This window comes from Bubalus bubalis, chromosome 7 (genome assembly GCF_019923935.1).
Source record: "Bubalus bubalis isolate 160015118507 breed Murrah chromosome 7, NDDB_SH_1, whole genome shotgun sequence".
Taxonomy (NCBI): Eukaryota; Metazoa; Chordata; class Mammalia; order Artiodactyla; family Bovidae; genus Bubalus; species Bubalus bubalis.
The window spans coordinates 4,440,321-4,456,867 of NC_059163.1; the positions used below are offsets into that span (position 1 = coordinate 4,440,321).

General features: G+C 56.0%; 1 protein-coding gene across 9 annotated transcripts in view; it reads right to left on the reverse strand.

Annotated features, from left to right (window-relative positions):
• Positions 1-1,681: 1,681 nt before the first annotated feature.
• The window catches only part of KIAA0232 (KIAA0232 ortholog), an 84,028-nt gene continuing 69,162 nt past the window's right edge, over positions 1,682-16,547 (reverse strand). For 4 of the 9 annotated variants that reach the window (XM_025289645.3, XM_025289652.3, XM_025289651.3 and 1 more), the window contains 3 exons: positions 11,178-11,289; positions 6,650-6,747; positions 1,682-4,234 (listed from right to left, as the gene is read on the reverse strand). In XM_025289645.3, the coding sequence (XP_025145430.1) occupies positions 4,055-4,234; positions 6,650-6,747; positions 11,178-11,289 (390 nt within the window). In that variant the 3' untranslated portion in view covers positions 1,682-4,054. Of the gene's footprint in view, positions 4,235-6,649; positions 6,748-11,177; positions 11,290-13,007; positions 13,097-16,547 lie in introns of those variants that run through there. The other 5 variants (XM_025289648.3, XM_025289650.3, XM_025289649.3 and 2 more) reach the window with 5 other exon arrangements.

Consider the following 16,547-nt stretch of genomic DNA (forward strand, 5'->3'; position numbering starts at 1 on the left):
CCGCGGACACACGGCCCCTGCCGCACTGACCACCCAGCCGGTACCGGGGCCAAACGGAGGAAGAGGTACGGTCCGGCCGGCGAAGGTGATAGGGGCATGCCAGAGCAATGCTGCCCAGTGCTGGGCCTGCAAGTCGGTGCTCAGGGGCTCACCTGGTGCCAGGAGCTGGGCCCTGGGTGTCCCCTTACAGATGTGCTCTCACACTGGGCTGCCAACAGACTTCACAGAAAGCGGGGTTGAGGCGGGCTGGGAAAAGTGAGGCTGACCCCTTTAGCTTGTCTATGAGATGCATGCTTCAGATGCATTCTTCCACATTTATGCACCCCCCCATAAATGTGGGAGAGCAGCTCTACCCTCTTCAGAGGGAGATGTATATATGTATGCTAAGTCGCTTCAGTTGTGTCTGACTCATTGCAACCCCATGGACCGTAAGGCTCCTCTGTCCATGGGATTCTCCAGGCAAGAATACTGGAGTGGGTTGCCATTTCTTACTCCAGGGGATCTTCCTGACCCAGGTTTCTAACCTGAGTCTCTTGTGTCTCCTGCATTGGCAGCAGATTCTTGACCACTGCACTAATTGGGAAGTGTATAAAAACATGCCTGCACATCCCAGAAGCCAGAAGGACAGGCTAAACACAGCTCGAACCCTCTGTGCCGATGGAAGGTGAGTGCTCAGCGTCTGGATGGTGAGAGAAAAGGACGTCTGGGCTCACAATGGGTCCAGAGACCACGTGTCCGTGTGGATGTCCGTCCAGTGGCAGGCGTCCAGAGGGCTGGAACTGGCCTTCCAGAGCCGCTGCCCGAGGCCGCCTATGGTTAAAGGTCATCAGCAGAGAAATGTGACTTAGGACACTGAACAGACATGAGGGGAACTTTCTCCATGTTGGCAGAACTTATTAAATCCATGTAATAGAGTCATAAGCTGTAAAAGTGATGTAGATCGTTACTGACAATGGGAAGATCTCTTAAGGAAAAACCTATTTCTGAAGCTACAGAAGAGCAGGCGTAGTACAACGCTTACTGTAAATGTCTCTCTCTATACATATATCCACATATGCACTCAGCTGTCTAGGAAGGTGTTTTGCACAAAGCTTAGAAGCTATCCTCTCAGGGTGATGGAGGTATGGATGAGTTTTCTTTTATACTTTTAAAATAATATATTGCTTTCTTGAAATGTAGTCATTATGTTAATATAAATACACATTCCCCACCCCCCCACCCCCCCACCAACAAAAAGACTAAGCTTTTTCTACCACCACAGGACAAAAAGGTGTTTTTCTTTGCAAGATTCAGGCAGTAGTTCCTAGGGGTGGGAATAGAGAGGCGGGGGTAGCCTCTTTTCTCAGCAGGATTCAGGCAGTAGTTCCCAGAGGTGGGAATGGGGGGTGGAGGGGCGGGGTAGGTTCTTTTCTCAGCAAGGACCCACCCACTTTCTTCTCCAGCAAAGCAGACTCCAGGACTTTCAACAGTGCCCATAGGAAGAGCTAAGTAACCTTCATCTGGAATTTAACACATTATTGACTCAGGGTGATCTTTGCAGAAATTAACACCTGTGGGTGTTACTTAAGGTGATTTGTTACATAAGTGAATATCGACATGATTTCTGGTCAGTAAGTTGCTAAGAGGAGGCTGGTGTTCTTTTATAAAAGAATCTTTGCTGCCATAAACAAAGACAACCAACGGCTTTTTAAACTTTTTTATTTGGTGTTAACTCCACAAGAAAACAAAACAAAACAAAAAATCGGTTACTCTGGTGTACGTGAAATCAGAACGATACAACCACGGGAAAAGAGTCTCGGCCCAGGAAGGGGAAACGGGCGCTTCAGTGCCAAGAAGTGCAGCGCGCTTCATACCACAGTGCGTTTCAGCGTTTTGCCAACTTTTTAAAGAGATGCTTTTTTTCCTTGTGATCACTCACAAAACTGAAAGCCACAACTTTCAACTCTGTCGCTGAGAGCCTCCGGGCTTCAGCCACTTAGCTACAAAAACAAATAAATAAGTAATCTGTTCACTCCCTGGCCCATTTCTAATCCCCTCCCGTTCCCGTGGGCGGTGCGTCGCCTTCCCACCAGCTGTGAGGAAGTCTGCACGTGACCACCTGGAGCCTTTTCATGATAAAAAAAAAAAAAAAAAAGCAGCTGTCCAAAATCACCGAGCTAAAGGTTGTGTCTGAAATCTATTTATTTGGTCTCGGCTACACGAGCAACGATTTCTAGGATGATCGTCACTGTAGTGATTTTTTTTTTTAAGGAATTTTACAACTTCCAATTCTTTTTTTGCCTTTGCTGTTAAAAATTATATTTCAGTGCAGATGCTAATCAATTTTTAGGAAGCTCTGGAAGAAAGAAAAATACATAAACCCTTATAAAGTCTATAAATAAATAACAGCAACATAAAAACCTTACACACGCACACACACACACACACAAACCCACTTTAAAGTGTCAAAGATGTGCTGTATAAAAACAAACCCTGACGTGTGGTGAGACCAAACCCCACGGCCCATCAGCTTTCCCACAGTGAGGACAGAGCGCGCCGGGGGAGGGGGTGACTCCACAGCCCTGGAGGGAGTTTCCTGTGTCATCATGAGGGCAAGGCAACGAAACCCAACGCTTGAAGCAAACCTCGTATTCTCGGCCAGCTCAGCTCCCAGCTAGAACACATTGCGTGTCTAGTGCCCGCCAGAATCAGTGGTGGGGCTGTCTCATCCAGTTAAGACTTCCCGACGTTACAGACACGCTCAACTGATCTCACACGTCGGTTAAAAAAAGAAAAGTAACTTTAAACATTTAGGTTTTGCAAATATTGCTCCTTCTAACTTCAGCCTGTTGCGCGGCGGTGTGAAAAGCTTGAGGAAGTGACCGTTGTGAAACGGTTGGGCCTGGACAAGATGGACCGAGCCCTGGCTTCCCGACGACACGGGCCAGCGGCCCCGTGGAGCCCTCACACCGGTACGGGAGAAACCAGGACTCTGCTCTCAGACCCGCCACACACAGAACTTGCCCAGAACGTTCTCTCAAACACAAAAGGAGATCTAAGCTACGCTAACTCAGAGCCAGGAGCGCAGCCAGCTGCTGCAGCCAAGGTCTCTTTGGGGTCGTGAGGTGGCCTTTGTTTCAGGTCAGACGTTTACAATCTCAAGTTCTGGGGCGGGGAGGGGGGAGGGGGGGGGCTTGGATTCCATGTCGGTCACTGCAAGAATCTCACCGGCAACCCAGGTCCTCATCGAGTATTGCCAAGACTCACCGCAAACCCTGACTGGTGTCGGGGGCGGGCAAAGAGACTGCGACGAGAGCAGGCTGGGGGGCACTGCCCCGCCCTCCGCCCCACCTGGCCTTACATGCCACCCCATACCTCCAAGTCCTTGGCTGCCTCAGCTAGCGAGGAGGTCACCGACCATGGCACTGTCCATGGTACATACTCTAGGGGAAGATCCTAAGATAGAAAACACAGTATTTTTGTTAAGTCTCTAAAAGCACACCCTTGCAGTTCCTACGTTAAATGTACATGAGATTTTTTTACTGAATGGAGACCGGGGATGAGTCACCCGGGCTGCCCTCTGGCCTCCGGAGACAGGCACTGACCCGCTGCGGGGGTAAGCATTCACACCCCAGTTCGGAGAGGACAGAGCCTGCGTGTCCCCGAAGCTAAAGTCTCTGAGGAGTGGACGTGGGCGCTGACGCTGCGGTGCTAGCAAGGGGGGGCGGTGACGGACTGCGGCCGGAGGTGGGGAGGGCTGCGGCAGCGAGAGGACGCGGAAGGCAGTGATGCTTCTAAGACGAGCACATGCACACCGGTTCTAGTCTAGTTCAGAGAGCCAAGAATTTTAACAGCTTGGAAGAAGAAGAAAAAAAGAAAGAAAGAAAATCTTCAACAGGACAGCTGTCCTCAACTCTAAAATAAGCAAGAAGAGAAAGAGAATTACTGATCTGAACCAGTTAATTGAAGAAGAAACCTAAGTTGTTGTTTTAGATTAACAGGCCTCACAAAAGGGTACTTTCCCCCTCACGTAGCAATTAAAAAAAAAAGTTGTACTGCTCTGCGGGGGGCGGGGTTAGAGATGAGTCCGGGAGAAGAGCGCCTCCGCGCCGGGGTCCGCCCACTCGCCTCCACCCTCCGAGCCGGAGTCCTCCGCGGCGGAGCCGGCGCTGCAGCGCGGCGTGCGGTGGAAGCCGTTGGGCTGGGCTCCGGCGTCCTGCTCTGCTGTGCACCTCGCTTCATAAACAGAAGACACCTGAGGGGAGAGGGACAAGGAACGAGTTTTCGAAAGGCCACAGAAGGGCCGGGGAGACGCTTTCTTCCACATACAGAAATTAAGGAACACACTGTTGGTGGATATTTTCCGGTGGAGAGTTACCAGACTCTGAAGTTTTCCTGTTTGAAAGCAAAACGAACAAGCTCTCCCTCCTGAACTGTAAAGGACCCCGGACCCTGATTCTCCAGGTTCCCGCCCTCTGGAGTCTCTGACCGCCGCCTTGCCCTCCTGGGGCTCCATTCCAGGGGCGGACAGCAAGCAGGCAGATCCACCCACACTCCTCCCGGCTTCCTGCTGTGCCGACCAGCTGGGGCGGGCAGGGGGGCGCTGATGGGGGTCCAGACAGGAGTGGCGGGGACAGCGGTTCTTTTGAGGAGGTGCTGAGAAGAGAGCTGGGCCACAAAAAAAGCAGAGCTAGCAGGGACCCTGGGGGCAGTGCTTCTCAATGGGGGGCCCACTGGCATGGGGGACGTTTTAGAGAAACTCTTGGCTGTGTGGGACTGCCCCCCACCCAGCAGACGGGCAACTTCCTGGCCCTCGGGACACTAGCTGCAAGTGGTGGTCCCTCCCGTCACAGTACCCAGCAGTGCTTCCCTGCATCATGGTTAATTAGCCAAGCCACCCTCCCCTGACAGTGACTGGGTAAATCTTCCCGTTCCCCCAGTGATGAGCAATGCCCCTCATTCATAGTAACTAACAAGTGGCTAGCAAAAACCCCTCCCTCGTGATGACCAGCACCCCGTACTTACTACAGTAACTAGCAATGCCCCCCTCCCCCGCCAGTCACAGTGGCTTAGCAACACCCACCCCCCGCCCCCACCCCCATCTCCAGATGGCAGTACTGTCCCTGGTTGAGAGCCCCCCCCAGGAAGGCACAGAAAGACTGCCACACCAACGGGGGAGCGGAGGGCATGGGAGCAGAGAGGCGCGCGAGGGCAGACACAGGCCTGGCAGGGAGAGAGCATCCACTCCGTGCACAAGGGCGGAAGGACATCGCGGTCGGTGGCGGGGGCGTTGAACTCAGGGGCTGAGGGCACGGCTCGGTCTACGCGCAGGCTCTGGCTGTGCGACTTCAGAGGCGTGTTTGGAAAATCTGTGCTCGTGTGTGCTCGGTCGTGTTGGACTCTCTGTGACCCCATGGACTGAAGCCCCCCGCCCCCCCCCCCCCCCCCCCCCCCCCCCGCTCCTCTGTCCACAGGAGTCTCCAGGCAAGGATACTGGAGTGGGTTGCCATGTCCTCCTCCGGGGGGGAATCTTCCCGACCCAGGATTGAACCTGCGTCTCCTGCCTGGCAGGCGGGTTCTTTACCCCCTGAGCCAGCGGGGAAGCCCCTCGGAATCTTTCCAGGCCTTTAGTTTTCTCGTCTGCAGACTGGCAGAGCAGCACCCACCTCCTGGGCGACGGAGTGAGGTAACAGTGCGGCAGCTGTGCCTTGTGATGTGAGAGAGACTGTTGAGGGGTGGAGGGGCGGGTGGAAGCAGGAAGCCCGCGGCGAAGCGCACGGCAGCGGGGCGGGGCGGCGAAGGGGGCGGGGGAGTGCCAACGGTGGAGGCGGGAGAGCCCGGAGGAGCCCTGAAGACTGCGGTCGGCTACAAGGTGGGTGGGCGGGACGAGCACACAGGAGGTGAGGAGGAGGGACCAGCAGCCAGGCGGGCTGGGGACTGAAGTTGGGGTGGCAGTCGGGTCAGAACGGTCACGGAGCTGGATGCAGAGAACGCTGGGGATGCCCCAGACGCCTGTCTTGATGCGTTAAGTCCAGCAGGTCCACGGACACAAAGACCACGGGAGCGCTCGGGGCGGGGGCGGGGGACGGACGACTTTCACAAGACTTCCTCTGACACTGACAAATCACGCAGAGAAGCCAGAGGGGCTCCTTTGGACTCATTCAGCTTCCTGCCTAACCAGGCGAGGTCCGGGCCCTTCCTGAGCTGGCCCCCCAAGAGCTCGGGCAGGGCAGAAGGCGGGGCGGGGGAGGGGGCGGCGGACACACGGTGCCTTCAACAGCTGCAGGGCCACTGTGGAGCTCTATGGGGGTAGGGGGCGGGCAGGGCACACCCCGGGGGGGGGGGGTGGCCGGGAGAGGCAGGTGTGACTGGAGGGGCTCCTTCCTGCTGTGCATTTTGAAAGATGGAAAGGGTGTCCACCCGAGCATCTTAAGGGGGAACCACAGGGTCAGACGTGTGTGGGGCAAACACGCTCTGGCAGGAGTGAGGGACGGACTGCAAGGAGAAGGGGGGCGGCGGGAGGCCTTGGCAGTGAGTGGGAGGCGAGGCAGACCAAAGGGTCGCAGCCGCAGAGCTCGGTGACCGGAGAGGCAGCCGCGAGACTCCGGGGTTGTGCGGGGCGCTGGCGGCCACTGCGAGTTAGTAGTAAGGAGGAGGACAGTCCACTTACCCTATTAAAATCTAACAGACGCTCTTCATTACTGGGCATTTCTTTAACATCTGGATACTCTTCTATACCATTCTCTCCCTTGGCATTTGTATAACATTCTTAAATCATTTTGAATGGAGAAGGGAAAAGAGGGAAAGGGGGGGAGATTTCATTAAGACACAGTCATGAAACGTACCATTCTTGTTTCATTTTTCTTTGCTGAACAGTCAGATCACTAAAAGCAGACATGGTCAGCATCAGCTAGCCAGGTGTGCGCCAGGAAAACGTTAGGCCAGTTTAAAAAAAATGCTTCTAATGAATTGTTCATGGAGTTAAAAAAAAAAAAAAAGAGGCCAACATAACCTCACAGTCTTGTTAATCCCACCACGAGCCGCTCTCTCAACAACACACTCGCACCTCTCAAGTGACAGGCCCTGGGAACACAGGATAAAAAAGGCCCGCGAGGCCCTGGGGGTGGACGTGGTGTGGAGGGAGATGGAGGATGCACCAGGAACACGCTCCTGGAACAAGGGGACAGACGCATCTCAGACAAGAGGAGGGGTGAGAGGAGGGGCGACGGGAGAAAACAGGGCAGGGAACATCTTCTGTCCTTCCTCAGCTCAGCACCAAACTAAGCCATCTGACAGGGAGGAGGAGGAGGAGGAGGGGGCTCGAGGGCTGACTGGGCGGGGCTCGGGACTGCACGCTGGGACTCTAGGCATCAAGCGCGAGTCACCTGGCCCTGTGGTTCTCAACCCTGCTTTTGCGTGAGGATCACCTGGGGAGTCTTAAGACCAGCCTGGAAGCCCCAGGCCCGCCTGAGACTCGGCGCACTCGGTCTGGGGCAGGCTCTGGTCTCAGCCGTTTCCGGCGGGGCTCCCAGGCGATCCTGACGCAGGGTTAGACTGAGGCCCAACTTAACCCAGATCAGCCCCCAGGCGCCTGTGCTCTGTGGGAAGGGTGCAGGGGAGGAGACCTGACGTCACGTGAGTCATCATCTGGCTGCCGGCAGTCCCTGTGCTGCGTGCGATGAAACGGGGCCCACTGTAGGCCAGCTTGAGGACCACTCCCTCCCGCCACCCCCGGGGGAGGGCCTGTGCGCCCTGTTTGGCCTCCCCACGAAAGGCTGCACTCTCCGCAACCTTCAGTTCCGACAGCCTGGGGCCCTCAACCTCCCTGGTGCTCCTTCGTGAGAAACCGCAGACTGTGTGATGAGACAGGTTATCAGCTGACTCAGGGAGATTCTACTTAACTGTGCTGTAACTGGGGGCAAGTTACTGAAAGAGCCCCAGTGCTCTCATCTCTAGAGAGATTTCTGTGCAAGTTAAGACAGGTGCGCGGCCTCAAGTACAAGGCTGGTACACACGGTAAACATCTTCTCGAGTGCTGCTACCCATAGGCTGGCCTTGGGCCCACCCGCCTTGGGACAGCTGGTTAAGACACTCTGGCTCCACCGAGGCAGGAACCCAGCACCCGGCCCAGGCCTCAGCTTTTCTCAGCTCACCTGCCAAGCTCTCATCATCCCGGCGCCCCACAGCACTCGGCTACCCCTTGGATGAGGTGGGAAGGTGACTATGTCCTTGGCTGGGACGTGCCAGTAGGTGGAACGGGTCTCCCCCAACCCCACCGCCGTCCCATTCTCTTCCTGCTTTAGGGGTTCTATGCAGACAGAAGGGGTCAGTGGATGCCACAGGCATCAGGAAAGGGCAATGCTGACTGCTGTCAGGGTTCTTCATGGTCCCCATGTCCCTGGTGACCACAGGCCAGGCCAGTTCTGGGCATTTCAGTCTTTACAACTATTCTCTAAGGGAGCCATCACTTTCAGCCTCTTTTTACAAATACAGACTGCGGAGGCACAGAAAGGCCTGTTATCGCCCGAGGTCTAGCAGCTGGTGAAGGGAAGCACTGGGTTCCAGCTCAGCTCTGTCTGCTGAACCCTTAACCGTCACCTGCACTGAGTCCCTGCAGGGCCCTCTCTCTAAGACCAAAAGAATACGCACACTTTTTTCGAACCCAGTGCGTGAGCCCTGCAGGCGGAAGCTCAGGACAGCCCAGCGGAGGCACAGTCCGCACGGCCCTCGTGGCCGGGTGCCCTGGGCACAGCAAGTGCGCTCCTGCTCCCCCAGCGGGCACCCTGGGCACAGCAAGTGCGCTCCTGCTCCCCCAGCGGGTGCCCCCGCGGGCACCTGTCTGCACACGGTCTCGGCTGTCACATGCCACCTGCCCCGGTCCCTGTGTGAACCGCGCCTGCAGGTAGTCCCGGCTTGGGTCCTGATTCCCTGGGGTCCCTGTGTTTCCAGCGCTCAGAACAGCGCCTGGCATGAGATGAGTGTGCAAGAAGGCTTTGACCAAAGGAGCATGTGTGTGAACACACAGCAGGGCAAGGGAGGGGGCGTTCCCTCGCTGCCCTCCGGGGTCGTGCTGCTGCCCTCTGGGGCCTCCATCTCCCGACTCACTCTGAAAAAGGAACACTCCTCCTCCTCCCCCACAGGGAGGCTGGGGCTCCCCAGTCACGCCCTGACTCAGAGCTGCACACGCTTCTTATGAGGCGTAAGCGGAGTCAGAAGCTTCAGGAGCGAGGGGAGTCGGCAGGCCTGGCTGCTGAGCCGGTGAGAGGCTATCTGCTCTCCGGGCTGAGCTGCTCCTCAGACTGTACCCCGCCCTCTGGCCACCCCCAACAACCCCGGGCTGGAAGAACCAGGCTTCATGACATCACCACCAGGCAACCACCAGGGGTAGCTGAGAGTGGCAGGTCATCTGAAAACCTGGCTACCATGCTTTGTCCACTGAGAACGTTCCTGCACGCCACACCGCAATTACAAAGAGCTCTGTGTGCCACGAGCCGCGTGCAGCACCTACAAGGCACGGCACGGAAAACCACAGGCCAAGAGCTGGAGCGGCTGCCTCGCTAGTGACAGGAAACCAGGCCGAGGCCACCATGACGTCCCCGTGGCCCAGGGGAAGCCCACCCAGGGTGCTTGGGGGTCACCCCCACAGCCCAGGGATGAAGCCAACCCAGGGTGCTTGGGAGTCACCCCGTGCAGGCCCCCACCCGCCCCTGTTCCGGGCGGGCACTTCCTGGGTGTGGGGCCCCCTGGCCCTCCCCATCTGCATTCCCCGTGACCGCAGCTGGGACTCGCTCAGTCAGGGCGCCCACTGGACTCAGGTCAGGGTCCAGTCTGCACTCCTATCGTCCCTGCATCTCCAGAGCGCAGCGTGCGGAGGCCACTGGAGAGAGAGCACGCTTGGACCTCAGGGCTACGGCCAGCACTCAGGCCTGGGCTGCACAGCTGGAACCATTGAGATGGGTGCACCATCTGAGGCAAAACCAGGCTTTTTGTGGGGGCTATAAAGACTGAAGCACCTTGGAAATAATGAAGAGTGGCTAAATATTAGCTAATGGCAGAGGAGCCGGCCTTCAATAGAGGCTGTTAAATAAAAAAGATGCTGGAAATGAAGACTCTGCTGCCCTCATGACCCTTGGGGAGGCTGAGGTGGGGAGTCGCTTCTGTGCCCACAGGAAGAAGAGAAGACGTGGACAACCCCAGGTCCCCCTGTCAGCTGAGGCCAGGCTGCGAGGGCACTGCCCCGCGGGCGGGGAGGGGAGATGGGACGCACACGTGAACACGTGAATACCAACCAGAGCCCGGACTCCTCCCAGGGCTCTGAGCAGAAAGACCGCGAGACCAGCGCCACAGCCGGCGGAGCCCAGGCGACCACAGGTGGCCACACAGGGTCAGCCCCGAGCTGACTGCTTGGCCACCTCCTCGATTCTGTCCTCCCCCAGAATGGCAGGCCCGGGCTGTTTATCGCTTCCGAGGAGGTGCCCCTGCTGGGAGGTTCATAAACAAGAAGCCCTTCCCCAGTCTGCCCCCATGTCCCTCTCCCTGGTCTGCCCAAGTGCCCTCCCACGGCTCGCTGTCACAGAAAGTCATTCAGCAAACTCTGGCCTCCTCCACACAGCGCCCCCAGGGCTGCTCTCTGCTCTCCTTCCCCAACAGGGGCCTTTATCTTGTCATCCCAGACCACGGCAAGAGCCCAGGAGCCCCAGTAGGTGTCCTCCAGTCTTTCTATTCCTTCCCCACTCTGCTTCTGTTGCTAGAATTGCTTTAGAAAAAAAAAGCACCTGACCTGACACCCTCCAAGGTGAGCTCTTGCAAGCGGCCCTCTCCTCCTCCCTGTTCAAACTCCGCCTAACGCAGCAGAACTCACGAGCCTGCTGACCAACTCGGCTCATCCCCTGCTGGTCTCTCCAGCCTCGGCTGGGCCTGGGGGGATCTCTGATTCCCACCCTGACTGGCCACCGCCCCTCCCACCTTTGTCCCCCTCACTGGGGGCTTACGTGTCTCCACAGCCCACCCCGCCCTAGGCTGTTGGTGGGTGTAAGAGTGGGGTCCAGCCCGTGCTCACCTCTTGTGTCCCCAGTTGCCCCTGACCAACACCTGCCACACAAATGCTCCTGGACTGATATTCACAGCAAAAGGAACAGACTGCTCTTTATGGAGCTAAGAGATCTGAGCGGGGGAAGGACCGCGTCAGGCCTCCTTACCTTCACACTCCGAGGTGGGGAAGAGAGGCGAGTACAAGGCTTTTTCCCACCAGGTTTGTCTCTCTTGACTCCGGTTCATTCCATGCACGTCAGTGTTCAGTACAGGGAACTGCTTAGAGTAAACCAAACACAGATCAAGTTTACAAACTTTCAAGATAAAAGGGAAAATTCAGGCATTAGAAACTAGTGACTGCAAACCCAGGATTTTTTTAATTGATGGTTTTATTTTTTACCATTTTACTGGCTTTCCTGATAGCTCAGTTGCTAAAGAATCCGCCTGCAATGCAGGAGACCCTGGGTCCGATTCCTGGGTTGGGAAGATCCCCTGGAGAAGGGAAAGGCTACCCACTCCAGTATTCTGGCCTGGAGAATTCCACGGACTGTACAGTCTATGAAGTCGCAAAGAGTCAGACACGACTGAGCGACTTTCACTTTCACTGTTCTACTAGACAAGGTGAACAAAAAAAAAGCCACGTTCACAGCACATAAAGGAAGTTTTTCTTAAAAAAAGCACTGATACTGGAAATGGAATACTAAAAGTACAAGATTATCCCAAGACAAAAACAACAGGAAATAGACTTGAGGAAAGCAAGTTTCCAGATTTTGGAACAGCAGACCTAGCGGGGGTGGGGGTGTGTGTGGCCCTGAGCCCCTCCTCCCCACTCAAGTGTGGGGAGGACTCTCTTCTTCACACACTCAGGCAGGAGGGAGTCAAAGAAGCAATACCAACCTAATGGTCTTTACAGCAATGATCTGCTTCAGTGAGAACCAGAAGGAAGCTGAGACTAAAACCAAATAACCAAACGGACAGTAATTCAGCTTCAAAACAGGAAACATACATGGAAAAGAGAGGAAAGCGGGACTCTGGAGCACAGGAGAGACCCCACATCCTGTGCAGGCCCCAGGCCCCGGCACAGCGGAAGGCGCCCATGCTGGGGAGGGGGGACCAAGTCCGAGCCCAGGCCCCACCCTTCACTGGCAGAGCTCTTGAGCTCCAGCAGGACCTGCCCACCATCCTGGGCGGGGCCAGCCGCGGCCACCACAGATGCACCCCGGGATGCTGGGGACAAGGCTCCCCCCTTCCCTGCTCCTTTCCTGCTCGGCCTGACACCAGGCCCTCCAGGGTGAGGCCGGCTTTGGGCAAATCCGCACCTCCCACCACCCCTCACAGCCTCAACAAGGGTCTGCTGGACCGATGCACATGCTCTATGAACACTGCATAGACCTTTGTTTCAGAAGATGTTTCATCACAAGTTTAAAACCTGATCTGTTTCAGCAACCAATGATCTTCAATTCTCTGATAGGATTTTTTAAATTCTAAACAACGTAAATCACTTTATCAAAAACTTTTTGGACTCAGGAATGTGTGTTTATTAAGCTAAATGGCAAATATATGTCAGATCCTGATTTTCATTTAACTTTTTAGAAATACTCTTCAATCAGAAGCTGAAGAGGACTTCGTTCTGTCCACCCAGAGCAGCCACTCAACCGCCACCATTCTCTCTTGCAGCGTATTCTAACAACGATTAGCAAAGCTATTAGACAAGCAGACACCAAGGTCAACTGCACCGAGGAGGCCAGGGCTCATGCAGATGAAGCCAGCAATGTGCCAGGGCTGCGGTTAATTCGAGGTGATGATTCCTGCATTGGGCACGCAGCTCACAGCACTGGAAGGCCTCGATGGAAAGCCCCGGCCTTCTCTGCAAGGCACACCTGTCTGCGTGCCGATCCTCAGCACCTCAGTGCTAAGGACGGCTCCCTGGACAAACGTATCTCCGCCACCCAAGGCACTACCGAGGGGCGATGGATTCGAAGGTGACCAGCTCCTACCTGTGAAGAAAAACACCTGGGGCGGCCGTGGGATGATCGAGTGTTTGTTCAGGTTGGCGCAGCTGGACTGCTCATCCTTTAATCCTTTCCTGGGATTCAGGGCATGGGGTAAAGAGTAGGAAGAGGGAGAGGACCCATCAGGATGGACAGGACAGGTGAGGAAGAGCAGGCTGGAGGGCGTCAAGGGACAGACAGGCGGCTGGGTTAGCAAGGACAGGAGGAGGAGATGAGGCAAACACAAGCCGACCGGACGGTGAGTGCAAGGGCAGGAGCCGCGTCTCACTGACGGGCACCCCTGCAGGAGGAGGGCTGGCACAGAGCGGGGACACCACGGCCGCTGGCCTTGAGAAAAGCTCCCCTCCCAGCCAGAGGCCCTGATGGTCCAGCACTCCGCTCCCGCGGCCCTGCTGAGACCACCGTTAGTTGGGTCGTGCAGTTTCTGCCATCGTCTTTTAAGTTTTTTTTTCTGCATCCTTCCTTCGAGTGTCAATTCCAATGGTGAGGACTTATTTCTTCTGTTTTGTTTACATTGAATATGTGGTCAGTGAATATGCATTACGTTATGACATCTTTCCACTCAGCTATTTCCAGCGTTGAAGCCTGCATGCCAAAGATGACCAGGAGACCTTGCTTGACTAATGTCTGTTTAATGTATTAATTCACCTTCTGCCATGGCTGAGCATGAAATAACGAAGACATGCTGGAGGAGACGGAGAACAGAATGGGGCACAGCCCGGGGCACTCCCAGCACCTCTGCCTCAGCTCCGCTCCCTCCCCTCCAGGCCGCTTCAGAATGACTGGCTACTGGGACACCTCTCTTCAACTGCCCCTCGGCCTCGAGGCCTGCCCTGACGCGGGGGTCCACTGCGGCACACTGCTCCGAGCACCCCCTCCCGCCACGTCCTCATCCGCTCTGCCTTCCTGCGGCACAGGTGTTCTAACCTATGCGTAGCTTCACGCTGCTCGCAGAATGTACGTCCAAGGATGCAGGAGCCATCTCTCTCTCTGTTCCTTTATACCTGACACCTAGAGCGGTGCCCAGACAGAGTGGCTCTTAACAAACGTGTGATGGATGAAGGAAACGGTAAAGAGGGAAGACGTGAACACTACCCAGAAAGCCTTATCGAAAATGTCTGTAGCAGGAGACGTACGGTCAGTAATTCTTCAGGAGATGAAAGTTGGGTAAATGCTTGCTGCTTTAAATTCGCACTGCACACTCCTGCTTCTGGTGACGAGACTGGAGTCCAGGCCCCCGCCCTGGGTTCTGTTCTGCAAACAGAGCGCCGAATGGTGCTCTCGGCCACAGCCAGCTCCCCTTATTCACGTCACAAAAGGAAGAGGAAATGAAGAGACGCCCTGTGCCAGAGAGCCTAGCAGGGGCACGACTGTCCTAGTCCTCCTTGCTGGTCAGGAAGTGCGTGGCGGTGGAAGGAACTCTGGCTCTGGCCCTCATGCAGGGATCTGGGGCGGGTGGCCCACCCTCCGGGCCCACGTGCCCTGAGCCATCCTGGGAGGGGTGGGGGATGTCACTGCGGGCAATCGGTAGGGGGGTGGTGGCAACAGAGGGCACAGCGTCTGGCGCAGGTAGGCTGGGCCCTCGCGCCCTCCACTGGTCAGAGCCCCTGACCCCCATGGCACTGCTGCCTGTCCCCAGGGACGCCTTCCCCTCCTGGACTGCAAACTCCTGGAGGCATGACGAAGCCTCTTGCTGCTGCTCTGCGCCTTCGAGGGCACGACGGAGCGGATGCTCCTGCCACAAGGGCACGCAGAGCTGGGTACTGAGGCCCATGGCTCCTCACCTGTCCTCACCTTTCCCTCACACCTCAGCTGCCGCGACCGCGTGCTGGCCGCCACCCTGCACAGGTGAGCCGCTCACCCGTGCGACCGCTGCTGCTTCTGCCTGGCGGGCCCCGCCTCCTCCCTTCCGCCCCAGGACACGCTGGTATGTGCACCAGCCTCCTCCGCACTCTCAGGCCGGGTCGGTCCTCCTCTGGGTCCCCACTCCTCCTGTGTTCACCCTCGCCAGGCTGTCACCCCTGCCACCTCAAATTATGTGGGCAGGAACACCCTCAAAGGACTTCCTGGTAGCAGGAGACCAGGATTTGATCCCTGGGTTGGGAAGTTCCTCTGGAGAAGGGAATTGCAATCCACTCCAGTATTCTTGCCTGGTAATTCCATTCCTGGACAGAGAAGCCCGGCAGGCTACAGTCCGTGGGGTCGCAAAGAGTTGGACACGACTGAGGGACTCACACACACAAACACCCTCAAATGTAAGGAACCAGCTAGGAAATTATAGTACCTCCAAATGATGGAGAAAATGCAGAATGTGCAGAAATAATATGCAGAAAATAAAGAAGGGCGATTCTAAATAAAGTGTCATTTCAGTCAAAAAAAAAAAAGTCGAACCAAATAAAACAGTAGACAGAACACATGTGAACACGTATGTACGTGCTTCCACAAGCATGCAGGGTCCTCAGAGGCAACACGCTGGGACTCATACTCGCGGCTAGGAGGGGACCGGTGCGCCACGGACATGCCCTCCTGGAGCGCCCGAATTGGAACCACGGCAGAGAATGACCTGCATGATGGAGAACAAATCAGCTGCTCTCGACTGGTCTTCAGGACCAGGCTGAATTCTCCCGGGGCAAGGACAGCCTCTGGTTCACTCAGGGCACCTGCCTCAGGGATGTGCCCAGGATGGGCGAGTGTTTAATAAATGTTTGCTGAACTGAACTCAACTAACCTTTTGAAAAGCATCGTTAATTCAGGCTCCTGGGTACCAATTCTATCAGAAATCCTACATTCTAGACCACCTATGCTCTAAAACAGATGGGAAACTAGTGACTTTTTAAAAAAACAGAGCCCTGCCCTCTGCAAAGACTGCCCTCACTCAGGGAAGTGGGGGGAAGACGACCTGGCTGGAGATCTCCGAGACGGACAGGCAGCATGAGATTGAAGAGGCAAGATCCTGGCCCCAAACTGGGGCCTTTTGGGCCACCCTCAACCTTTTTGCAGCTCAGATGAAGCTACGAGGTGAGCTGTAGGCAACGATGCTGAGACGAGGGCTGAGAGGACCGGGGACAGTGAGGGTCCTCCGAGGACTTAGCTGGCACCCCAGACCTGTCAGGTTTGCTGGGAAAGAGGAGGGCAGGCGGAGAAGGGGGCAACAGAGGATGAGAGGGCTGGATGGCATCACCGACCCAACGGACATGAGTTTGAGTAAACTCCAGGAGTTGGTGATGGACAGGGAGGCCTGGCGTGCTGCAGTCCATGGGGTCGCAAAGAGCCGGACACGACCGAGCGACTGAACTGAACAGACCTGTCAGACAAGCCAGAGCTCTGATAACACACAGAGATGCCAACACCCCAGGAGGTGGAGGCCTGTCGTGGTGGCTGTGGTGTGGACTCGCTCTCACTCTTTTTCTGCCTTCCCCATCTGGGGCCAGGCGAGACACAAAGTACGTGAGGGAACTTTTAAGGATGAAAAGTGGGGTGGCCAGCAAACAGATGAAGGCTAACAGCGTTATACTTTTTTGCTGT